At 39.9% G+C, this 27,435-nt stretch overlaps 2 protein-coding genes across 4 annotated transcripts in view; one reads left to right on the top strand and one right to left on the bottom strand.

The window, feature by feature from the left end:
* The window catches only part of cacna2d4a (calcium channel, voltage-dependent, alpha 2/delta subunit 4a), a 72,926-nt gene that overhangs the window by 23,380 nt on the left and 22,111 nt on the right, over positions 1-27,435 (top strand). The gene's annotated exons all lie outside the window — the stretch shown is intronic.
* On the bottom strand, positions 182-23,064 carry lrtm2a (leucine-rich repeats and transmembrane domains 2a). Its single transcript, XM_026363604.1, has 7 exons — positions 22,630-23,064; positions 16,180-16,362; positions 5,712-5,941; positions 5,145-5,270; positions 4,445-4,533; positions 3,792-3,949; positions 182-2,564 (listed from the first exon to the last, which is right to left on the bottom strand). The coding sequence occupies exons 2-7, from the start codon at positions 16,253-16,255 to the stop codon at positions 2,026-2,028; spliced, it is 1,218 nt and encodes a 405-aa protein (XP_026219389.1). The 5' UTR covers positions 16,256-16,362; positions 22,630-23,064; the 3' UTR covers positions 182-2,025.

Here is a 27,435-nt window from a genome sequence, read left to right as displayed (position 1 = left end):
CTAAGTATAAGATAACACACTGTTGATATAATTTCTAGCCAATTAAAAATTTTTTAGTTCTGTCGTGGGGGAGCAATATGCAATGAAAGGCATATAAGAGATTTATGAAAACACAACAGTATGTCAACCAAACAAATTAACTTCTTGTGAATGTAATGAACACACTGAAAGTGTGCTAAATCAAACTTATTTGAAAAAGTGATGATTCCTAAGTTAATAACAGAAGGAGTCTTTGGCAGTGAATAGGGTTTCATGTCGTAGTGACTGAACTTCCATTGCATATTGCAGATCCTTTGGGAAAATCACAGGGGGGGCAACAATATGGGAGAAGGGATGCATAAAAGGAAAGACATAAGGTGGAAGTCTTAAAGATAGTGTGAAAAACCTTCCATAAATAGCACTGGATGGAAAAATGGATGGGGAGATAAAGGGATAAAGGACGGGGGAAAAATAGCAGCGTCTCTTTTGTTTAATCCCTTGTTCGTTAAAATCCCTCTGGGCAAATCGTCCATCTTAGAAAGAAAGAGAGGTAAGGGAGGAGAAAGAGGGAGGCCAGAGGGAAACCGATTAGGAAAATAAAGTGCAGGAGTCTGAAGTTTGTAGTTCTTACATGAATTTATGTAGTCCTTGCACAGAGTCAGTGATCTCTGAGATAGTTCTTTTTCATGCCATAGTAGCAAACCTTCACCTCTGAGGGTGAAATCATTCTGAAAATCTCTGAACAAACAATATTTGCTTTAAAGCAAAGTATGTGGTCATTTAAATCTCTTCATTAAAAAAAAAAACACTGTGAAGACATTTCTGAACCAGCCTAGAAGAATAGTCCAAGTAAAACCAGAACGTTTGACCACAGTCTTTCTAATCTTTCTGGATACTGATACGTAAGTATTTAACAGGCATCAAGTAAGCAAAATCCTTTTTCAGAGGAAAGTGACAAGTAGAGGATATTAAATTTCCATTTAAATAGTTTGTTCCCTGTATAGCTGAATCTCATGCACAGCTCAGTCTGTGAAACCTGGGGGATGTTAAGTCCAGAAAACATCCAAAGAGAAACAGATGTGGTCCAGATAGGGTAGAGTCTCAGACCTCACATTTTCAAATGGTTGAGCCTTCCGCAAATTATCATTGTGTCAATCCAAATGGTTTTCTGTCTTACATTTAATATTCCACAAGCCTGAAGTGACAAGAGGAGACTCAGGAGACTTTGTGTTCGATTTCCTGTCAACTTATAATCTCCATCCCCAGTATTCTCTCTGCAACACAGCGGGAGAGAGGTGTTGACTGTTCGATTTACTCTCACTTCCACCAGCCTTTCCAACATTGAATGTTTCTTTGGGAATTGGAAGTCCAAAGGAAATTGGAGGAGCTTTCGACCAGAAGAGGGCAAAGGGTCCTGGCCTGGGGTCCTGTTTTTTTTTTTTTTTTTTTTTTTTTTTTTTTTTTTTTGAGGAACTACCGGCTTAGGAGAAGTTGAGGAGGCAATGGATGCAAAGAAAATAAGAGCTGGACACTGCTTAATATCACAAATTTTCTGTAATTATTGTGAATATTGGTCCAATCACCAAAATACACACTATAAATCCCTGAAAATTCAATCCAGTTTTACAAAATACTGACTGACCATACACCATGAGTTTCTTGTAGCGGCTTAAATAAGTTTCATACTAGAAAGAGTACAAAACCATTTATGCTCTTGGCCAATAGAATGGTAAATTCAGCAGCAGCCAACAGCAGCAGTAGGTGGTTGGTAGGCGAATTGGATGGATGATTGGTAACAAATACTGCAGTGAAAATGGCTCCAAAGAGAGAGAGGGACAGAGAGGGATGAGGTTAAAAATAGAAGGAGGACAAAGAAAGGAAGACAAAAAGTGGGAGAATGGTGCCAGTATGAGAATGAGAGGGAGAGATACCAAAACTGTCTGTTTGCATAAAGCAAGCTCTTCCATCTCTGTCCTCTTTGAGCCCTTTTAATTTTTGCTCTTTCCAACCTTCGGCCTTTGACAAGTCTGCCCTGCCCCAGCTCCTCTAAGCCACAGAGGAAATCTGTTTCTCCTCCCTATCTTCCCCGTCTGCCTCTCCATCTCCCATCAGTGGCTGCCTCTTCTTCAGCTCTCTCTGGTATTTGGCCATCAGGGAGGCGTAGATGCAGCCATACGCTGCAGCTGCAACCATCATAATGCAAACAATGCCGCACACCACGCCAGCAATTACCACCGTGCCAATGGCGCGGCGTACACTTGCGGGTCGGTAGCGTGCTCGGACACAATCTGATGAAGCCTCCCCACCTCCACCTCCACCTCCTCCTCCTCCACCTGCTGTGTTTGATGAGGAGTCCTCAGCAGTGTTGCCACTGTCAGAAATTGGTGTTACCCCACTGGGGTTAAGAGCACTCCTGCTGCAGGGAGGAACACCTCCTTGTCCAGAACGGGAACCCTCACCACCACCTCCTCCATTCTCATCTTCAAGTTGGAGGCAGTAGTTGAACATTTCCACTGGAACGCCACGGATGTCTCTTCCACGTAGATCCTTCGGTAGCGTACACTCCACAGCATCCACCTTCCCTCCTGACGGAGAGAGTAAAAGGGGCAGAAACAGGACAGGGAGAGGTCATTTATTAAACTCCTTATGTCTGAAAGCACTACCAATTAACTGAGAGAGAGGGAAATACAGAGAGGGGGTGGTTGTGCCAACACTAGGATGAGTCATACATCACTTAACACACACACAGGGTTTGCTGTGCACTCTACACTAAGTTTGAGATAGCCTCAACTAAGCCCTTCTATAATTCATGTGATGACATGCCAAGCTTCAGCAGAGCTCGAGTGTGTGTTTGGAGGAGAGAAATATCTGAGTCACTAATTCCCAATTGTGACAAGGAGGCGGGGTATCCATCTCGTCGTCACATACTGTCTTGTTTGTCTACACACATAGTGTCTCAGGAGTGTGTGAAGGGGTGTAGAACTCTATTGACCTGCGCCCTCAAATATGTTAAGAATCAGAAACAATGAGACAATAGGAGAATAATAGAAAAGACAAGACAAAAGTATTATGTCTAGATGCCATTATCTTAGCGTGTGACAGAAAGAATCCCCTCTGCAAACACAGCTCTCTCTCCAAATATCCCAAATCTGTGTACTTGAAGTGGTTTGAAGCAGATAGGCATCGACACAGGCTGCTGTCACCAAGCTTTTCACGCTTGTTCTGTACTTTGTCAAACTTTCCTAAACACTTATCGTGCATCGTCTACCGTTTTAACAGCTGCTGCCATGATTTCATGTTCAGCTAAAAAATGTCACACTGTAATTTCCTCTGCTGCTCTGATTATTAATAAATGATCGTGTCTGCTCTCTGCTACTTCTCTGTGAACTGTAGAGCTGGAATAGAGCACAGAAAAAAAGAAGAGAGCAGAAAGAAACAGAGAGGAGAAAGGAACAGAAAAAAGAAGAGATGCTTTATTAACGTGGCAGCTGAGGCCCAAGGCACTGAGGTGAATGTAAATTTTTACACATGAACAGAGAGCGGAGAGCAGCTGTGGTTATCTGATGTACTAACAGCCTGCAGAGACACATGGATAACACACTCTGTATACAGAAACGCACAATGAGCATGGTAATGTGCGTTCACACATCAGTGCAGTTATATTATGTAGTTAGAAGCTCATGGATGCACAAATGGAAATACACACCTAGCCACGTGTTTCTCTGATGTAGACTAGCATCCACTAGTTTCCGCCCACTACTTCATGACTTCTTTTCCCTCTTATGCTCCTGCAACATAAATCAAACATGTACCTCTGTACAGCAGCCACTCCATCCAGTGTTTAAAATCGCGGAGGTTGCAGTCACATTCCCAGGGGTTGTGCCCCAGTTCTAGATGTTGTAGGTTGGCAAGGGGCTCAAACGCTGCCCTCTCCAAACCATGAAGCCTGTTACTCGCTAAAGATAGCCACCTATGGAACAATTAGGATAAAATTTATTTATTTTACCCACTTCTCTCAAGACAAGAATTTACCCTTGTGGCACTGATTTAAAAAGTAGCTCTTAACAATGTCAGCCACTGCATGCACTATATTATCACTGCTGGGCAATCATAACCATTACCATCTCTATCTAACACTGCTGTAATATTTTCTTTTTAACATCTTCTTCGTCCTATCCACCATTTTCTCCATCCCTTCATCCTCTTGCTGTTAAATTACAGTCATTTCCACCACTCTGAAACATTTGATTTCCTTTTTTAAGGATGATTTGCAACCATTTCGTTATATTGTTGTTCTCTCCTAACAGAAGTACTAACTCTTTGTCTGACTTTTGGATGTTCACCTTCTCATTGTAGGATTAGTATGTTTCAAATCTGGGAATGGGATAGTTCTCTAATGTTGCTCTGGGGTCTGTAAGGAAACACTGGATAAAACTGATAAAAGTCAGTGTAGATATGTGTCTACCTGAGGCTCTGCAGCTCATCCAGTACCCCCAGAGGAACAGAGGACAGTCCATTTAGAGACAGATCCAGACTCTGAAGACCCCCCAGACCCTGTAGAAACAAGACTTTTTTGTTGTGTCGTTTTGATCTCCTTATACAGCACAATATTCTACAGTACTGTGGTTTATTGCTTCTTTTCCCAAACTTTTTGTGTGTATATGCCCACTGTCTTTGAGACTCAGCTAGCACCACTTGTTGCTAACCTTCCCAAGTGCAGTCATGACACAAGTTCATTGTGCATACCAATTTGCTTCAGATAAATCTGGATGTAAGTGTTGAGCCCAGTGATGTCAGTGTATCAGCTCATGTTGGCTTCACTGTCAACTGTCAGTATTTTGGTGCATTGATTGGAAGTGCATGAAAAACATGCATGTCAGCCTAATGTTTGTAGCATTTATTTTTTTATGCTGGAGCCAGCATTTTGTGATTGGTTTTTATTGTTTCCACGAAAATTGAAGAAGTAGAGGTAGACTGAGTTTTCCAGATTACATCTATTTCTATATTTGTGCATCTAGCCTACTTTATAAGTTTTTTACAAGAGTTCTTTGTCTGTGTTTCAATGCATAAAAAACTGTATAATTTTTGCATACATCCTATATGAAGTTTAACTGACATAAAGCTCTCTAGTCACGTTAGTGAACTGTAGATTGAATAGTGCTTACCTGGAAGAGCTCTCTGTCCATTACTGTTAGAGAATTGTTGTGCAGAGTCAGTCTAGTCAGGTTAGACATGTCTCTGAATAATCCAGCTGGTAAATTATCTAGGTAGTTATTTGAAAGGTCCATCTCCTAAAATACAAAAAAAAGAAAAAACGTTTTCACTCAATACACATTTGTATTTTAGAAACTGCCTGCGTTTACGTGCAATTCGGTCTGTCTGATGTCTGATGAGCAAATAACAAACAGCTTCTAACAGGTGAGATTATTTTTACAGTCTAGTTGCAAGCTGCAATATATATAACTTGGCACAAGTTGGCTACAAACCATGAAAACCACTTTTAAAAAAAAATCATTTTCAGTCTGATAGCAGAGGTTGCCTGCTGTTTGGTCAACATCAGTCTCACTGTACAGTACTATTGGTACTAATTGTCGTCAGGGAGGTTGAACATGCAAGGTCAGTGTAGAAAACACATGCCATGCTGCACAACAACGTCAACAGCAACCCACAACATGTTCAACTATTGGGCAAAAGAAACATTCACTGACAACAAGAAACTGTGTACTGCAGACCTCCAGAGAGGAGAGGTTAGCAAAGGCAGAGGCTCCCAGTGAGGCAAGCTTGTTGTTGGCTAGCTGGAGGGAACGGCTCCCAGGAGGCAGGAGGTGCAGCGGAGGCAGGGATGAGAGACCACGGCCCCCGCAGTCCACCACCAGGCTGTCTGAGGAGCAGACACAGGGAGGGGGGCAGGAGGAGGCTGGTGGCAACAGTACTGCCACAAGGCAGAGGGCACAGAGGAAGGCTAAGGATGTGAACAGGTTGAGAGAGAAGAAGAGAGACAAACGTGGTTTATAAGTTATTCCTGTGAATGATAATTTCAATGGTTAGTACAACAGAGAGACTGGAGAGAAAGTTAAAAGAATACAAGCAAATGGAGAAATACGACTGTCAAAAATGATGGTGTAGTTTAAAGTGGAAATTCTAATTAGCCTGAACTCTCACTTTGTCATTCGGACTTGTCGGACCTGTCAAACTGAGTGACTGTGAAATTTTCTTTCATTAGATCACTCATTCAGACAGTTCATTGCTGTGCATTTTGATAGATGTATGTTAGAAGAGGAGATGTAACAGAAGTAGGAAGTAGAGACCACAACTATCTGTGCTGTCACTGTGGCTTGTATAGATGCCCAGATTCTTGTGGAGAGTGGGAAGGATTTAAAGGAGCGTTGTAAAAAAAACAGACGGGGCAGGAACATTGGCTCAGTCCTAATCAAATACCCTACTAGGCCAGAGGCGTTTTCAATATAGGCTATGTAAATTGTGGAATTACATAGGAAATTATGATTTTTAAATTTAAGAAACTGCACAGATCACTGTTTTGTCCTATTAAAGTTTACTAGTTTTGTCTTTGCTTAGATGTCCCAGAGATGATTTCCCCTCTAAAAACTAAAACATTTATATTCTGCCTGAAAGATCACAGCACAACCCAGAACATGGCCAGACTAGTTGTGTTAATTGTTCTCTTGCTCTTCTGTGTGTGTGCGTGTAGCCTACTCTGTATTTCCAGCTGCTGTGTGGCAGCAGCAATCATCTCTTTTCATAAAAGTTGTAACAGAGAGTTTGGTGTTCTTTGTCTTTTTCTTTGTCTTTCTGTGTGTGTTTGAGTGCATCTCACGGCAATCTTTCTTTAGTGTCACTCATGGAAATCCCCTCTGTCTGATTTTCAACTTGTTGTTTTCCAGCACACTACAGTCATTTCATAATTTCTGCTCACTATTTCTATTTCTTTCTCTGGTTTTAGGCTTCCCCTTTCATTCTTCATTCTTCAAATCATTTCATTCATTTGCTCCTGTACCGTCTTTATTTGCATCTATCAATCGAGGCATTTTAATTAATTCTTTTTCATTTTCATTTGCCTCTCTGTTATTCTTTCGTTATGTCTGTCTGGCCCTTTCTCCACTCTATAATCTCTTTCTCTCCCACTTCTCTTTATCGTTCTTTTTTTCTGTCACATTTAGTCTCCCGACAATACTCTGTATTCCCTCAGTGTCTCGTTATAGTGACTGACTTTGTTTCCATCCAGTGGCTTATCAGCAAGACTTATGCTTTATCTCACTGTGTATGTGTGAGTGTGGGCATAAGCTTGTGCTTGTGTATTAAGCACCAACAAAGCATGATATTAAGAAAACTACTCTGTCTAAACTCCAGACACAAACGCAGCACTTTTTACTTCCTGACAAGAGTCTTTGCTTCACCAGCAGATTTCATCACTTGCATCATCTGCATGTTATTAGCATCTATTTCTCAGTGTGCCTTTGCCTTTTGTCACACTATGTCTCACCCACTCCCTCTTGTTGTATTTTCTCTCTGTTAGTCCATCTGTTGAATTCTACATTTGCTTTCGTTCTCATTTTCTCTCCCCTTCCTCTCACTCATAATCAAGACTAAATTCCCTTTCGTCACACATACAGGCCGCCTGGCACTAAGAAAGTGATGAAACACTGTGAAATAGCCATTTACTGGCCTATTCCACATCGTGACATGTTAGAAAAACACAAGTGCATGATTAATACGAGAAGACATGAGTGATCGCATATTGAAAGTCATATCATTATTTTAAAGTAACTTTATTTCTTTCTTCCCTCAGCATCTCAAATATTAACTACTGTATGTAATGGTGCATTGAAAAAGAGAGATGAGACGAGTCTTTATATACTGTATCCCATTAAAATTATATTTTATTTCCATTTAAATAGATTTACAAAGAGAACAGATTTATTAAAACTTTAACCACTATATAGACAGTGAAGTCTTATTAGTGAAATCCTATTTTACTTTATTAATGATAATTGATAAGTTATTCAAAATGGAAGTGAGGATAGAACAATAATGAAACAAATGGGATTTTTTGTGCTAATATTGCAGTTGCAATGTGACTGCAGTCGTTTTTCTTATAAATTTATATTCAAGCCTATACAGTATTTGTGGTCTAACAAATATTATAACAAATGTTTTTTATTTATAAAAATCAGACAATTATCTGGTTTCTGCATATAAATAACCCTTTTCCTCAATAGATAACATCTGTGAATAATGCTGAATTAAATAAATGCAGTTATAGCACTTGATTTACAAATAGTCATTCAGCTATAGTAGAACAGTAACAGTAGTTGAATTTATTCTTAATTTAAAGTTTAGTTTTTAATTGACCTTACATTCCCAGGATAATGTGTATTATTATGAGCAAAGAAGTTTGTAAAAATACAACTGGATAGAGAATTACTTTTTAGAGATTACTCACAGTAATTCAATTCAATTCAATTCAATTCAATTAAAGTCTCCTGAGCCATCTCTAACTATAAACCTTTTGAAAAAAGGACAGTTTTAAGTTTAAGGGGGACATATAAAGAGTGAAAAGAATCAGCCCAGACACACAACCCTGTGGAACTCTATAACTAACTTTGTGTGCATGGAAGACTCATCATTAACATGCACATACTGGAATCTATCTGATTAAACAAGCCTAGTGCTGTTCCTTTAACCCCAATGACATGTTCCAGTCTGTGTAACAGAACGTTGTGATCTTGAGTGTCGAATGCAGCACTAAGATCTAACAAGACGAGTATAGAGAGAAGTCCGCTGGGTGACGCTAAGAGAAGATCGTTAGTGACCTCAGTGCTGTTTCTGTACTATGATGTACTCTAAATCCTGACTGGAAATCTTTATACTGGTTTTTCCTGCACAGAAAGTTTCCATTAGAAACTATGTTACATAAAACTTTGTTGAAATGCTCAGGTAGCCAAATAGTTAAAGCACCTGACATGTTCCATAGTTAGGTCCTGGGGAACTTTACATATCAGACTCTCTGCCCTCATGTTTCCTGTCTTATTCAATCAACAATAGAAATACCATATTTCCCTAGACAATCTTTATCTTCCACACAGAACATGAACCCAGCCATCCAGGACACTGCCCCATTTTGCATTTGAACCCCACACGTTCAGAATTAGAAACTGTGGCCTCACAAGAGAGATTACTGTATGAGGAGATTCTCCTGTTCCTGAATCCGTTATTCTTCCTGCTCCATCCAACAAATCCTAATCTCTGGGAAAATTAACTTCACTTCATAAACGGATGAAAGGGGAGAATTTAAAGTATCCTGTGCTGTCTTACTTTAGAGTTTGAAATACCTCAGAAGGCCTATCTTTCACTGCAGCAGCTCTAGAAAGATTTTGCTGCACAGTGACTATGAATTTCTCATAACAGGTTTGAAAAGGTGAAGTAGTGCAGGAGATTTGTGAGGACAATGTGGCTCACAGGCAGAAGCACTGTTATACAACTGAGATGGAGTGAAAGAAAACTGGGGAGAGAGAAATTGTGCTGCTTCTCCGTTCTATCATGTCAAATTTTAAAATTGCGGTCATCTTTGTGCACCATTCATCTCTCTCAGTTTGGCCTGTATTTTACAAAAGTAGACTTCTCACTCTCCCAACCACTGTCTCTCTCCTCTGTTTTCTCTGTGAAACTGTACATTATTCCTCCCCATCACCCTCTCCCATCCACACTCCCTCCCTATCTACCAACATTTATGAGTGGTTTTAGCTGCTGTCGTGGAGGAGGCGGTTGTTGTTTTGGCTTATTTTAGCTGTTCCAAATCCTTTCTGCTGCAGTGCTCAACACAGCCAAACCATAAGGAAAATATTCAACCACAGTTGCAGGAATATAGAAAGGTTCAGTCCAAATAAGTTAAAGTGGTTCTTTGCAGTTCAGGTCAGTGCAAACACACTTCAGCTTGAATGTTTTATAAGAATATTCAAATATGTGCTGTAAAAGTGCTGATACTTGGGGCAAATGCAGGATAGCATTGGCCTCAACAATTAGAAATGGTTGGTTTAGCAGTAACATTTTACCACTGTTTCAATAATAGTTCACTAGTTTCACTAGTAATATTCAGTCTGTTTGTTTAGGGTCCAGATTATATTTGTATTTTTCTTATCGTTCAGTTGGAATATCCAAGTTTCTAACAGCCCCGCTTTCTTTTATAGCTATTGGCACACCTGCGTGTAGTAGTGTTAAATAATCTTTGACACAGGATAATTTACTGTTATGATACATGTGTGTATTTTTGTGTGCATACGTATGTGTACAGCGACATACATCCTGCTTATTTCGTTTCTCTATGTGTAAAAAGGTTTTTATTATATCGCCTCCAGACAGACACGTGCATTTTGTCATTTATCCTTTTTGTTATCTTAATACACACAAAACCTAAAGAAGATAAAACAACTGGTATCAGATGACCCTGTGATAGACTCTGTGATGTGATGTGTCTCCTAGGAAACCCTGCTTAACAACTCCAGGGCCTCAGCTGTCTGTAAGTTTATATCCAGGGGCCCCTGGGTGACACTGGACCCAGCTATGATGTCATCACTACAGGCACTTCTGTTACTGAGCCCAGTTGCATTTTACCAGGGGACAAGTTGTTTTCCATGCAAGCAGCAGACTTGGTGCTATCTTATTACTAGACAGACCAGCTGTTCTCCATGAGACAGACTCACTGTCCTGTACTTCTTAAGTCTTTAATTTTTCACATAGGACATGGAGTCTGGCCCAAATGTACACTGCTGCTGCAACAAGAGAGAGTTTAAATTTGAGTCTTGCATGACTCTCTTTGTAGTATTTTCAGACTATTTATGTGTTACGTGTTATTTCTAGATTAATGTGTGTGTTAATGCGTTAACGTTGACAACCCTGATTGTTACATGAGATGTGGTGGTTAGGTGATGCCATTTGTTTCAAGATCAGAGACACCTATAAGGAGAATAATCTTAAAGTTGTAGTTTGTCACATAGAACATGTTCTCATCTCAGTGTAACATGCTTCCCACTTGGCCTCTAAAGCTACCCTTCAGCATCACAAATTGATGCATCGAGTGGATCACTCCTTGACACCATTATAATATTGGCAGTTGCCTGCTGGAGCTGTTGGTTGTAATATATGATGTATTATAATCTACATTACATGAACTGCCAGTTTTTCTATAGCAAAAGTGTCTGTAATTTAGAGTTAGATCTCCACTGTAACTTGAGATCTTATTTAGTTAGCAGATGGAAAATAGCCAGTGAATGTGCATGTGTGTGTGTTTTTATCCTCATGCAGTCTCTCTTTAGATGGATGGCTGTCCTCATGTGGAGCTAAGGCTCAGTAAAATATATATAAAATAATAATTGATAAGATAATGGTGTGCTACTTTAGCAATCAAGTGTTGTAGCTGTTGATGAGGAGAAAAAATAAGGTATAAGAAAAGAAGCCTACAATTCATAAAACAACAACAATGAATGCACGTTGTTACTATTCTCTCATGCATTCAGCCTTTCTTGCTGACTCTCAGGCACAACCATGTATAATTGCTTACTCACACACAGGAAGTCATGGTCACACACACACAAACACACACACACTCTGAAACACGCATAGATCAGTTGAGGGTAAGCAGGAGCAGGGTGTAGGGATTTAGACTGTACTCCTGCTGACAGAGTGATGAGATGAGAAGAGGAGAGTAGGGGAGAAAGGAGGCATAGCCAATTTTGGAAATCTTGAGTTTTAGACATTATTTGTTCCTCTTCTGCCTTTGGGATTGCCGCCAGTTATCTCTCTCTATGTCCCCTCTGTCTTTCGGCCCTCTCTGTTTACTCTTGTCTTTCTCTCATCCTCCATTTTTCTCCCACCTACTCTCTCTCAGTCTCTATCTCTCCTGTCCATTTCCCCTCTGATAGATTCTGCATCGGTAAGACAGAATCATTTTTCTGACTTGGAGGGGTGAGTGGGTAATGTGTAGGCTGATCTGCCCCTCTAATTCATGCTATCTGTATCAATTTGTAGTGACACACAGTGCTTGTTCACACAGCATTATAGCCCTTAGGAGGGTGTGTAATGCAATGACATTGTTTTTGTGATAGTAGCTATTAATTAGCGGGAGTGACAGGTAAGATAAAGAGAGGGAAAGATAAAGGGATAGCAACAAAGTGAAGAAAAACAAATTATCAGTAAAGCATGCAATGTGAGGCCAACTTCATAAAATAACAGCTGTGGGCTGCACTGTAACAACATCTTTGATGGATGTTGCATCTTTATCTATTGACCACTCAGCTGGGCCTCAGTCAAAGGCTGAATATATTCAGATTTTGGAAAGAAAATGAAGGACGCTTGCCTTTTTTTGATGTCACATCCTCATCAGTGTGACTAGAATAGAAAAAATCTTGTCTTGGATCTGTAACAGGTCGTAATGCATGCCCACTCATTCCTCAGAAGGAACGGATGGACAGATGGTATTGATCCAAAGTGCACGCATACAGTACACACATTATATGAGAAATGGTGTAGCTCTCATTCCAATATATGGATATGATTGTACAGTGCTTGAAATCTCTTCACTTGCTAATTGGATGCCCTTTTCAGAGGCTTGTGGAGTATTCACTAAGACAAATCGAGCACACCTCAAATGGCTATATTATCCAGGACCATTTTGTATGATTACTTCTTAAGTAAAGTGCTATTGTCTGTCATGAATGAGCCATGCTTCATCATATCATAGATAAGAGTTGCTTTGAGTGTAATGCGATATCAGTATCATTCTGTAAGTGCTGAAATGGAGTGGTAGTGTTTGTGGTGCAGAGGATTATCCAGATTTATCCCTGCCAGAATCCTTTGAAAGTGGGCAGTGTGCTTGATCTGGCACATTCTTATTGTACCTGCACCAAATGAGCTGTGGTCAAACAGAAGGGAAAATAAACTGGTGCAATGAGTGCACAGGTATCTGCATGTTGGTTTCTCCAATGTGTTGTGCACAGTTGTAGGTAGTACAGTGACACTTGTAGCCAAGAAATCACCACAGCGATCTATTCTTTAATCCATCCACTAAGTAGGACAGAGGTCAAAGCCACAGTGGTTTGACAGATGATGATATTTCTGTCTTCCTAGAAAGATCAATGTTACGAATATAATAGAAGGAAAAAAGTGAAAAATAAAAAGTAAAATTCAAAATGTTCACTTTGTCCCTTAGAGCAGTAACCCTGCAATTGAAAAGGTGACTAAACCAGGCTTATTATTAATTGTATTAAAATAGCCTCAGATTGCATACCTGACATTACCAGATGCTTTGGGGAACTTGCCAACAAGCCGTCATTTCAGTTTCTATTTAACTCCAAGTCTCATATAACACTATGTGAAGGGATCAGGCTCCACTCCAAACCTAATCCTGCACATACACACACACTTTGTCACACTGCGGTGGCTTCATTCCAAACCCAGTATCCCAGCAGGTTTCCAAAGTGCCACCAGGTACTAACCAAGTGATGAATTCTGCTACGCTCTCACAACTGACCAGAGTTAAATCAAACTGGCTCATTAAAGAGTCACTTTAACGGCTTGAGAGCTGTTAAAGGCAGGCAGACAAAAAGTTAGTTTTCACCTTTCTACAGGCAGTATAGCCCTTTTATGGCTCTGTTCCAAACCCAGTGCTACTCCCCTGGTCACTGAACTGTATTACAGCTGACTCCAACCATAATGCTACAACTTAAGTCACTGTATTATGGTGGCGTGCCAAACCAAATGTTTTACCTTCAGTCGGTGTATTAGGTCCATTCAAATCTAAATCCTAACCACTTTCACCCCCTCTCTCTGTCACTCTCTTTTGATTATAAGCCATGTGGTCATTTAATCTGGAGGCTTTGTTTGAGACTGTAACAAGGTGCATAAACACATATACACACCATAAGACCGGCTAAGCTAAAGTGTGTGTGCGTGTTTATGTGTGTGTACAGGAATAAATCCATGCCTGTTTGTGTGCAAATGTGTGTGTGTTGTGTCAGATCAGACAGTCTGTTGAGAACGTAGAAGCCTGGAGGCACCATATGGTCTCTGTGTCACTCATAGACCTTTCTGTTCTCCTCTCTTGCCTCTTTCATCCTTTCTTTTCTTCACTGTCTTCTCTCTTTCACTGCGCCTCTTTGATCTCTCATCTCTTCCTTTCTTCCATTTCCCACTTGCGCGTCTTTTTTTTCACTCCCTCTGTTACATGCTTTCTGTCACTCACATTTTATATGCTCCACCTCCATTCTGTTAGCTAGTTTTCCCTTAAAGTTACCATTAAACTAGTTACCATTTTTAAAGGTTCTCTCTCTTTCACCACAGCAGGCAATGTTTAGTCTGCAGTTTGCTTAGATAAAACAAATTGAAGTTAAAATAAAAATATTTCATGGAAAAATTATATTATTTACCTATTCTAAAAACATCTACCATTTACAATAACATTTGATTAATATAGCAAAAGAAAATTCATGAAACAATATATAAATAGATTTATACATCATTTGACACAACCAAACTTATTTTTTGCCATAATGTTTTAAAAAGAACAACATCCACAACCTTTTAGAAATCTGTCTGAGTGAAGTTCATTAGCATCAGATGGAAACACATCCTGATTTGGTTCCCAGTGCCGTAGTAGTCGTGATGTATTTGCTGGCTCTGATTTGGTGGGAAGCTTCCCCGTTTTTAGTCCTATTACATGTATCTTCCATTGACTCAGTATGTTTGTGCATGAATGTGTAAGACAGCATGTGTGGAGTAATAGCAGAGATCAGAGAGCTTCCAAGCTTTGCAAGAGACATACAGAGACAATGATGAAGCAAAAGGAGAGAGCCAGAGACATTTTTTGCTTGGCAATATTGATAGTGCACATTACATTTATGCCAGCTAAGTAATTGCATCAAAGAGACACTAAGGCTGAGCAAGAGCTTTTTCACTGACAGTGAACATTTTTCATTTATTCGTGTTCTTAAAAGGCTTGATATAGTATTTATTGTGATAAAGCCTAATGAAATATACAGGGACGGATAATTTAATGCAGAGATGGAGGAACATATAAAGAAAATATACTGGACAGGTGAAGAGAGATAAAAGTATAAGGTGTACAGATGGAGACAGAGGATGGCTGAGTGACCCAGAGGGAGGTATATCTATTGACTTAGAGGTACAATGTGGGTGTGTGGAGGTTCTGACAGATAGTGTCGCCCTGTTATTTAGTGTTCTCGTTGTTACACAGCAGTTTGTGTGGGTGTTTTTGCCAGACACCTCGGGAACACTACCTCTCCAACAGGAAGACAAAGATCCCTATTTTTAGGATTTTTTCCTGCAGAGAGTGCACCATGTGTTCATGTGTGCATGGTGTCATATTAAATGTAAAACAGAAGAAGAATGAACCAAAATGAACTAATACTAATATGTGCTTGTTAGTTGATGAACTGTGTGGAATCTACTGTCTAATCCATACACATGCATGCATACAGCTGTCGTATCTGTTGCTATGCCACCCGACTTGATGATGGATTTTTGTCTTGACTGGATATACACAAAGAATGAGGTGGAAAAGAAAGAAATATTATGGGCTGAAAGGGAGGAAACATGGAGGAGTACAGCTGGTAGAAAATTAATAGAAGAGGAAAGGAGAGACAGGTGAGGAGAGGGAAGAAGGGGGAAGTGAGAAATGTGCCAAAAAAACAAGAAGAATTAAAGGAAGGTAAGGAAATCGGATGCAAAGAAAGTGGGATAGATAGGAAGAAAGAAAAAAAGGGGGTAGGGAAAACAAATAACCTGCAGGTCTCTCCCATTTTGTTCTCTCCACTCTGTTTTGCTTCTACAGTCTGCTGGCTGTATTAATACATACAGCAGTAATGTGGCATTTCTCTGGGGGACTTGGCACATGGCCACAGCATGCTCAGTGTCTCGTCCCTGTGTGTGTGTGTGTGTGTGTGTGTGTGTGTGTCTGTTGTGTGTGTGTGGGTGTTTGTGTGTATTCAAGCATGCTGGGCATGCTAACATTAGCAGCTGTCAAAACAGACAGTGTTCCTTCTTCCATGTGCAGTTACAAGTACAATAGAAATTTAATAGAGTAGACCGGGAGGATAAAGAATACAGTACTATTCCTTCTTATCTCATCTTTTCCCTTCACTTGATCTGCTTTTTGTTTTATTGACTTACCATGTCTGACCAAGAGGATAGTAGTATTGGGTAGGGACATCCCGATGCCCCCAGGACGGTGGGTGTGGGGAGGCATGACACAGAGCTCTGCGACTTTCCTCTGTTAGAGGGATGGGTATGGAGATGTCAAGCTGCCATCTCTGAAGCCTCCAGTAGGACAGACACTGTGAAAACCTGAAATACCTGAAGGAGAGAGACAAACAACAAACAGTTCTGTTTCTATATATAGATCATAAAAACAGGAAATTATGCTATTATCTCCCATTTGCAAATTCAGACATTTATACATTCTAATTCTGAGCCAATGTCACATTTATGTTACAAGACTACACAAACCAGCGTGCATGTACACGCACAAATTTACGCCGGCAGCCATGAAGGCTTAAGCAGCAGGAAGTTGTGTGTGTCACATTTGTGAGAAGGCGTCCTTGCATACATTAAAAGTGTCTGTGTGTATGTTCGCTTGTGTGCATGTGTGTATGTGTATGTGTATGTGTATGTGTATGTGCAAGCATCACAACCAGCCTTCTGGTATTTTATAGGCATAAATAATAGATGTGTGTGTCTTTGGCAGTTTACACAATCAGTTTCCCTTTCCCACAGACAGACCCCCTACTGCTACTGTCTGGCACAGAGACTGACACAGAGAGCAGCACAAAACAGGAATGACATAAGTACAGAGATGACACTATAGATTGAAGAGAGCATGAGATAAGTAAGGCAATTAATGACAAGAAGATAATGAAAGGAGTCACTGTGTTTGCCTGTGTGTCATTTGACCAAACTACCCTTGAGCAAGACAACGAGGCGACAATAGAGTGCTGCTCACATTCATACTCATATTTTAGCTGAAAGATTAAATATAGCTGATCAAATATGTCACCTCGAGAGTGCATGAAGTACCTGAACTTCTTTGGGAGTGGTTCTTAGTATTATTCGTAGTTATGTAGCTGTATGATTACCTAGGATATTATTTTTTCCTTGTTTGCACTTGGCTTGTATTTTCTGTACTAATATGGCAGACACCTGTTAACTGAATAGATGGACATATGCAAACATGCAGACATTTCTCCTGATGAAAGGGATAAATATGAAAGGAGAGCGATCCATTTCTTTTTGTAATTAAATATTACACACGCTTTGAAAAAGATGAGTCTTCTTGTCACTGTTGAATCATTACAGAGAAGATAGGTTTTACAAGTGGTAAAATTACTATGGGAGGAAACTCGCCAAATCTCAATACCACATGACTGATGCACGATGTTGACAAGCACCCCCTGGGCCAATCAGTGTAATTTTGAAAATGGTGGAGTGGTGCTGCGAGATGTAGAAGTATCATCAAAACGCAATCAGCAGCGTGTGACATATCACACTAATCAGATTAGACTGTTGCTCGTTTTTTGGGGGGGTTTTCTTTGATACATGGTTCATTTTTCCATCAATTTCACTGGAAATTAAAGCAAGATGAAAACATGATAGATGGATCTAGATGAAGACAGACAGTCAGGTAGAAATATGTTCACCTTTCTGCCCAGACAGACAGATTATAGCCACAGTCTTTTCCAAAGTTAACACTCATCAATCTGTTCAGTAAGGTATTTACTAGTGGGTCAATATGAGCTGCAAATTGATTAGAGGACAATGAGAAGGCTGTGACTGTCTAGGTTAAATGAGAGACAGGTGACGAGGAAAGGAGGTGTAGAAAAGTGACAGTGATGAAAAGATTTAAAAAAAAAAGGAAATATAGGCGAGACAGGAAATGCCAGGAAGGGAGGGGTGGTAAAAATAAGTGCAATGGGTAAACACGGAGGACATTAAAATTCTTCACCACAAGCTCCCAAGTGTTTGGCGTGCATGTGTTGAGTGTGTGATTGCGTATGCACGCCCCAGTGGTGCTATTTGTGTTATCATTATTGCTATTAGTACCTGCCAGACACTGAGCAAAATATAAAGCACTTGTCTAATCTCTCAGCTCTCTCATCTCTTACTTTATACTCTCTCCTCATACTGTGCTTTCTCACGTCCTGCTCCCCTCTCCAACCTCTCCCCCTCTGTCTTTCTGTCATTTGTCATTTCTTTATGACCTTGATCTTTCAATATTCAGCATTCCTTTCTCTCCTTTCCGTCTCCCTCATCCTATCTCGGCTTCTGTGTGTCTCTCCTTGACAAAGAAACAGAGACATGTACTGAGGATATTCAGCAGATGGATTTCCTGCATGTGATTAAAGTCACATTAGCCAGGCTCTACTGGGAAATTTGAGTTGTGTTTTTTCAAATGAGCACATGTGCTTCATTTGAAATATTCAGAATAGAAGATAAGAAGTAGAGGGAACTTGCAGAATTTGGGAAATTGCATTGTCAATTTTACTTTTTAAGTTTGCTCAGTGGTTTGAATTTATTTCTAGACTATACATTATAAAACAGAACATAAATATTTACAGTATGTCTATTTTTACAGATCTCTTGTATGTTCATAATATTCAAATTCTATATAAATATCATAAAAATGAAATTAAATATTTCTGCTGCAATTTCGAGTTGTATGAAATCAATCGTTAACTCCCATTTCAGCTGTGGGATTATAAGGGTCTCTGTGTGTGTGTGCCTGTTGGCTGTTTGTCAAATGATTCATGCATTTGTTTATGTTTATTTTGGAAGGAAAAACAGCAAACCATGTGTGACTTTATGAGCGTAAAATAAAATAATTCACTTGTTATAAATCAAAAAATGATGGACAGAACCTATAGGAGTTTCATAGCCTAATATTGATTGTCTCATTGTTTTGTTTTTTTGGTTGTTTTCTATACTGTTTTATAGAAATGGATGAAAAGGAGAAAGGCAGAAATAACCTTTAAGCAACTCAAATGTACAAAGAATATTACTTAAAAATACACATGGTGCCAAAACTCCATCATCATGCGGAAATTGTCCCTTAAATGATGTACAGCGTTGGAGGTGTAGGAGAAGGTCACCCCTGCAGCCAGATGTTACAGTATGCCCATCACTTCCCATCATGTTATGGGGGTTGTTTGGTGGGAAGCCTGCCTGACAGGCTCTTCACAGAAAGCTTTTTTTAACATTTTGACCTGGACATAGGGGCAGCCACAATCCACATGGGGTCCCACACACACATTCATGCGCTCACATGTAAATACTCGGGTGTCAAAGTGGTCTTGCATGTTGAGGAATCACGTAACACCTCCTCCCCCCTCTGCTCCTCTTCTCTGTCTATCCTGTTTTTTCATTCTGTCTATTGCACTAACTGTTTCCTGTTCACACTTAAGCTGGATTTAAACTCTGCGGGGTGCTTCATGCATTTCCTCCAAAATGTAACCACACACCTGTGGGCTAAGGGAACAAGCAGAGACCACCAGCAGATTGGGCAGTGTTTTCTCCTACATGTGTCTGGTAAAAGTAGTGATTGTTGATAGTGAAGAAGCGAGATGAAGAAAATCTCTATAGTCTTACATTTCATTAAAAAAATGTGTTAATATGTAACCATATACATATACTGAACTGCTAGTATATGTTGATTGTATGGCTTACAAATCCTGTTTACATTAACTAAGAGATAGAAAGAACGTATATTTATTGTAACCAGTGAAGCCCTTTCTAGCGCAAACGTTCCTGTTATTGCTCACTATGACAAAGTGGATTAAAGAGGATAAACAGCTGGATAATGTACAGGAAATAGCTTAACAATAAATTATTTCCTTACTATATTGGAGGCAGCTAACGTGGGCAAATACAACATCTTTACAGGCTATCTTAAATTCTGTTTGGCACAGGAGTGTGTTTGTGTGTGTGAACTAGTATTTGTTTGCACCTCTTTGCCTGATTAGCCCACTTAATTCCATTTTTAATCTTTTTTTAACAGGCCTTTGTGGCTTGATTAATAGTTTTAATCAATCTATCTGTAATTCTGTCTTTGCTACCAAATTAAAATCCACCTGCACACAAGAGGATAGCTATTCAAGTGTGAAGGTATGTGTGAAGGTATGTGTGTGTGTGTGTGTGTGTGTGTGTGTGTGTGTGTGTGTGTGTGTGTATGTGTGTGCGCACGCACATTTGAATGTGGGCATTTGGCTGCTGAATAAGTGACATCACAGTTGTAAACACAAAGCCCAGTCATTCACCTTCAGCGCTGCCCTTAACTCCCTCTTCACACGCACATTAGCATTTGTGAGTTGGCAGATATTTAGGCCTTGATTAAGGGGTCCATCAATGTCAAATTATGTGACAAAATAAACCATGTTGTATGCTGTATATTGATATTTCTGTGTTTGCATATGTGTGTGTCTGTAGGAGTGTTAATGTGTTACTGTGCAGGTTGCTAACAAAGGCGCAGAGTGGCAGCCAAGCTCCCTAAATCAATTTTTAATGGCTTTCTTACAAAGGAGAGGAGAGAGATTGGGGCAGCATAACACACACAAACCTAAGCACATTCGATAGCTTGACAAATAGAGCCACATACGTTGACAGGTGCAAAAATATGTATGGATACTATACAGTTACATGTTCATGTAGGCATGCAGGCATACTTAAACACAACCATAGTGTGCATGTGTCCCAAAACATACAAATGATGCACAAACATACACATACAAGCAGAGCACACAGTTTATATGCAGGCATGTACTGGTATTTTACTGGTACTGAGATTTTTTTACATTTTATTTAAATACCACGTTTTGATTTTAATGATTTTAGCTTTATTGTTATTGTGTATTATAAAATGTACTTTATGTATTCCATATACCAGAACCACAGTAATTGCTGCAGTAAAATACAGGAATGTACCTGTTGGGAGTAGCAGGGTCTTATGACATGTGTTAGCCTTGTTATTAGTAGATAATGTCAAACTACTGCACTAACCACAAAACCAGTCAGTGATCATAACTGTCTTCCCTGGGATAAACTTACAATGCATATATTACTTGAGCATTGTTAAGACAATTCCCTTTGATTTGTAGCTAATGTAGACAGGCTCAAGAGCTTTGAGGACATAGGGAAGGGTGCCTTGCGCTCGTATCAACACAGAATCGCAGTGCAGCTGTTGCAAGTTATTCACTCTTCTATCACAGCTCATCTAAAAAGTGTTTTACAGCAGGTGAATACAACAACACGCCAAACAGTGGGCATCAGACTGAGAATCAACAGGACACCATGTAATAGAACCTGACAGGGGTTTCAAAGGTATTAAACTTACATAAGATACTGTGAAGGTCAGAGGAGAAGTCAAATGAGAAAGATAGAAACTAACACTAGTGTTTAGTGTTGAGCTGTGATGAAAAAACATCATTAAATCTGCAATAATCCACTGACGCTAAGTTGAATTTGTTTGTATAATGTAGTCTACCTAGTTTACATGAACTTTATTTCAGGTGAAAGGGAAGATTAGAGGACATTAATTGAAATGTACTGAATGTAGAGGTATAGCTGTAAGCCATCTTGTATAGAGGCATTAGTTTATCAGATGTAACCCTGAATTTACGTCTGATCAGGTTAAATCAGGTTATGCTGGGTGCTGGATGTTAGTCTACTGTCTACTGCACCAAACCCCCAGAGAAACAGTAGTACTTTGATGTGCAGCAATGCTAGTGTGGTGGCCAAAGTTGGACCTGCAGGTCACATGTCCCCCAAAGGTTTTGACACACCTTTATTACAGTGTACTGTAATGTCCATTACAAAATAAATCCTGAGCATTATGCAGATTTTAATATATATGTGGATGGTACATCTGATATATTAGCTCTGTACTTCCTATAATACTTGCAATATATTAAACGTACTTTCGCAACAACATATGCATTATATTATTATATTTTACACAAACAGCAAAAGGCAACTTTCTTATTTATTATGGCTGTGGCTTCTGCACTCACCATTCCATAATATCAATATAACAACATTTACTCTCAAAGTCCTGCAAGATGCTGTTTGTTTTTCAAATATTCCCTTATGTTTCTCTACAGTATGTAGTTTCTTTTGAGGATTCCTTTAAACATCTTGGTAGATGTGACATTGTTATTTTGCGTTTATTTGTAAAAATTACAGTACAAGTACAAGGAATATTCCTCTCAGAGTGAGCCACATATAAGTCATGCTCTCATATTTGTGTGTGGGAAAACTACTGATGCACTCACCTTCTCCCACTACCCTCCCCTGCAAGCTTTTCCCCAAAACAATAGTGCAGAAATTCCCATGAATGTGCATGTTGGGTATTTATATGTCTCCAGGAAACAGAATAAAGGCTGACATTTTCAGCAACCACCTCCTTGCATCATGCGCATTTGTGCCACATGAAAAATGCCCATTTGTTTGTTTGGCAAAAAAGCAAGTCTGTCTCTGCAGTCTACTTTGTGTGACATCTTTAATTCCACTCGTAAATTGAGATGAGCACCGGTTATGTGCGTGCGTGAGGAGGACTAGCACCACAAACAGACTTACCTTCTGTACAGATACCTCAGACTGCACTAGCCTTCTAGCTTTCTGCCTTGAGCCATCCCTCCAAAAATATTGCGAAAATTCAAAAATTAAAAAGCCTTGAAAAAATAAAGAATGATCAAAAATCTCTTACAGGTAAAAACATTGAAAGAAAACAGTCACTCCTCCAGTTGAAGAAATCCATACATTCAAGATCCTGGTCATATGAATAATGTAAGAATAATCCTTCTTTCTGAATTGAGGCAATCCCCCAGCTTCCCTTCAACCCACCAGTGAATTTTGAAAAAGGTGGGATTGTGTAGGAAAAAAATGAGGTAAAGAGAAGCTTAGAAACACAAGAGGAGGGAATAGAGGATAAGGTCCTTAGAGAGAGGGATGGAGATAGTTAATCCTTTCCTTCTGATCTATTCCCTATATGAATGATACATCCAGCGCCGTCCTGCTCGCTGGCTTGTGCGCTGCCGTATGTGTCTGAGAGGCGTGAGTGTGTGTGAAAAAAAGAGGGAGAGAGAGGGAGAGTGTGTGTGTGTGAGAGAGAGAGAGAGAGAGACAGAAAGAGAGACAACGGCATTAGGTTGCTGGCGTCACGCTCTAACCCTTCTATGTGTCGCTATGTTTGTGATTCCTGCACACGTTGGGGGGTGTGTGAGTGTGTGTGTGTGTGTGAGTGTGTGTTTATCTACGTATGTACACTTGAGTGTTGTCTTTCCAGTGTGTGTATGTGTGCGCAGTTGGGCATGTGGCAGGAGAATACGTGTGTGTGCGTGTGTTTTGTCAAATATAGTAACATTAGTATATGCTGCCTCTGTCTGCCTGCAGCTCTCCCACTGTGACAGAGAGAGGATGAGGGAGGTGGAATACGGAGAGAGTGATAATACGAAGGAGTGAAAGCTGAGAGAGAGAGAGAGAGAGAGTAAAAGAGGGAGTAGAAGAGAGAGAGTGGAGCTCAAGGAGAAAATAGAGAGAGAGTGGGAGGTGGTGAGAGAAATAGAGAAGAGGTTGGTTGAAAAAGGATAAAGGTAGGAGGGAGGCAGAGGAGAGGGAGGGAGATGGAAGGGGGAGAGACAGAAAGAGATGTGAGAAAGAAAGCTGTAGCAGTCGCGGGAGGGAGGGAGGGAGGGATCAGCTGATTTCAGTGAAGATGAGAATCTCCCTGTGCCACATGGGCTTTTCTCCTCCCTCGTTTTTTTTTTTTTCTTGTTTTTCTTTTTCCTTTTTTCCTCCATGTCTCCCTCGCTCGGGCTTCATTTTCATTCTACTCCCTATGGCAGGTCTTGTAAGGGCTGGTGTTGTGTGAGTGTACGTGTGTGCTGACTACTTATGGCATTTGCATGTGCATATGGTATGTGCACATGTGATTTTGAACGTTTGGACTTGAAACACTCACATTGTTGGACTTGTGGTTTGTAACGTGGCTAAATCTGGTAAAAGAAAATAAAATGAAATACCACGGTAAAAGTTGAGGTTATGCCTTGTGAACTGGCAACCTGTCCAGGGTATACCCTGCCCCTCGACTAGTGACTGCTGGGATTGGCTCCTGCATCCCTAAACCCCTTAATAGAAAACATTAAGTTGATTTATGATGGAATGGATGGAAGGATGAATGGTTAAAGTTATGGTTGGGATGGTGGTAAATCACCAGAGTGAGTTCAAGTCAGTGCACTGTATTTGATGTTGGTATGTGTTGTATATTCATAAGTAGTAAAAGACAGAAGCTTCCTTTGGAAGACATCAGTGAAATTGGGGGTGTAAACGGGTTGTGTGGGGGTATGAACTATTGGCAGCACTATGTTTGTTTGCAAACAGCGTATAGTTGCTTGGCTGCTTCCTTACATGGACTGAATCATAGTTGACACACAGACATGATGCTGTTAATGAGCATGTGAATCATCTGGTACAGTTGGCAACGTCTAAATAAGAGACTAGTTGTTCCCATAAGGGATCAAATGAAAAGTTTTCTTTTTTTACCAGCCAAACTTCTTTTTGTCTCTCTCTTCCAGGGCAGCTGCATTATCAAGAGAAGCACTTGTGGTCCAGTTGCTTTTACAATGTCTTTGTTGTTGTAGTCTATACAGTATCTCTTTTTGCACTGTCCATGTAATTAAATACACCTTTGTTGGCAATGCAGCTTTTTTACAACAAATTTTATATTGTGAATAAAAACACATTTATTACAATGAAGACAATAAACAACATTAACACATTAACATTAGCTTTATTCCGTTCCCTCACATCTCCTGTCGTGTTCATGTGTCTGGCTGTCATCTAACCTGTAACAACTGAAACCTCCAAAAGAAATTTAGTGGCATGTTGTTGTCTTTTAAGAAACTTTGTGTATCCAAAGATAAATTGATCAACTTACACTGTGTAATGTGGAAGGCAGAGATGCCCCAAGCTGTTCTAAGCATTGGTATTAGGGTTGATCTCTTGTGGAAGATGTCAGTCGAAGTGACAGACAGACCTAGGGCTATTACACGACTGCAGTTCTCCTCAGCTCATTTGAGTCTCTTTTATTTCTTAATGTTGGTCTTGTCGCTTGTAAATTCACTTTTTCTGCTTATTTTCAATGTTCTCATCAACCTCGTGTTTTGCTGATCCATATGTACTCATATATCAAATTTTTATTACACTGCATCCCATTTAATTAAAGCTAGTCTAGAGTCCATAATCGCCAAGTACACATAATGTAATTAATCTGAACCAGCAAAAGACAGAAAATATAATATATTCATGTCTTAGAATACTCAGTGATCCAGCTGTTATTACCAAGTTCATCACAATATGGATTTCTCATCATCCAAACTTTCTGTTTACTAGTCACTTACCTGAATTTGCACACATCACTGTCTGTTGCCAGCTCCAGGTTTTTAGCACATGCTAGTTAAAACGGTAACACATGCACAAATACAACCTGAACTCTGATTTCCTGTCCAAACGTGGGCACTGTGCTGGCTTAATTGGTTGAATGTTCTTCCTGGCAAACAGAAGTCTATTTTAGGGGCTAGTAGCTGCTGCCTGCCAGTGTTCTGTCTTTATAGGACACATTCTTCAGTGGTACTTATGAAAGATGATTGGCTAGAATGACTGGAATAGCAGTGAAGGTGCAATATGCTGTTCCAAAGATTGATTTTGTTGTCTATTGCTGTTGAAGGACATTTTGAAACAAAATGAATATCTGCTTTTTATAACTGGCCCTGTGTGTGTGTGTGTGTGTGTGTTACCCTTTTATCCCAAGGCGGTATTTTGTCCTGCCCCTGCCCTCCAACGGTGCAGTGGTCAGTGACCAGAGTTAGCCACCGTGATGCCTCCTTCCAGCTGTACAGACTGCTGAGCTCAAGGACACTTTACCCCAGTGGACACTTGGGATAGATAAAGTGCTTCAATTCCTGCAGCATCGAAAATATTAGTTATCAATGGCACTAACCAATCCAGGGCCAAACATGTGTTTAAAAGCAGATGTTTTGTCTCTGCTTTCAAAAATATCAGGTTTTAAATATTAGACCTTCTGCTGTATCCAGAAACTCCATGCAAATGATCTGTGAGTGAGCTGCTATATTGCAGTGAGGAGGGCAGAGATTGAAAACTTTGTGGCAAGCACTTTGGTTTCACATCTGTTTGACTTTTTCAGTGACCTTGCAGTTTGGAGCAGAGGAAATGACATCTGTCTGTGATGTAACCTGGAAGCAATCCAGGATGAATTGCATGAGAAAAGTTTCTTTATTTAAATCGCTTTGTGATCATCAGATTCTTACGTCTTCTCCAAAGAAGGATAATTGCCACTGTCACTGAATTAGGTACATACTTTGACAGCTGTGCTCCAATTTGCTTTTACATTTTATGCACTACATCTTGAAGGGAGCATACTAATACTGTACATTTGGTCATGGTTAGAGAGTCTCAGCGTTTGGGGTTTTGGGGATGATCCTGGAGTTAGTGTACAGTGGTAGTCTAACATTGCTACAACCAAAAATGCTAGAATATACAGTGCAGACATTAACATGATGCATGCATTAGATAAGCTATGTTTATAAAAGTAAGTTGTAAGTAAGAATGTATAGACTGTGACAAGCCCAATCTCCTCAGGCAGCTCCATTGAGACTTTGTTCACTGATTGTGAGGGAAGAGGTTTTCTAACTCCAGATAATAACAAGAGGTGCTTGATTTATTTGGTGCTCCAAGGGATGTGTCCACTTTTTCGGGCTGTTTATGTGTCTGGCAAAATGGCCTTCTGGCCTGGGGATCTGTTGTAAGTGCCAGCACCTTCTGCCAAGGAGACTTTTATGACCCTTCCTGTTTCATCAATGATGCAGGAAATACATGTTATGAAAAATTATTACTGTCAATTGTTTGGAGCAAGAAAGAGTTGTTTTTTTTATCTTTCTGTCTGGCTATTACAGTCTCACCCAGCATTTCTCTATCAAATCTAGTCTTTCCCCTGCCAGAGGAGTATTGCTTTATTTATTATCTAGGAGGTAAGATTAAATTCTTGTTCTCCTTGCTGTTCGTTGCATCTTATGTTGATGATGCATGAATTTAAATCCATTCTGTTGCATTCATTATATAAGTAGTTGTGTGAACTATATCAAAGTGTATCATCTCTCCCCTTACCGCAGCATCCCCTTTCTTCTCCTTTTCCCCTCTGCTAGCTCTGTCTTTTCCTTCATCTCTTTATCTCTCTTTTACTCTCTATCTCTTTACACTCCCCCACTCCCCCTCCCCCCTCGCTCTGTAATTTACTGTGCTATTGGGTGAGTGTCAGTGAGATGAATTGGATCTAGTCTTTGTATTAACACCAGGTCTGGCCAGATG

Source organism: Anabas testudineus, chromosome 23, assembly GCF_900324465.2.
Source record: "Anabas testudineus chromosome 23, fAnaTes1.2, whole genome shotgun sequence".
NCBI lineage: Eukaryota > Metazoa > Chordata > Actinopteri > Anabantiformes > Anabantidae > Anabas > Anabas testudineus.
The sequence above is the reverse complement of the archived record's forward strand: the minus strand, read 5'-3'. Positions and strand labels throughout refer to the sequence as shown.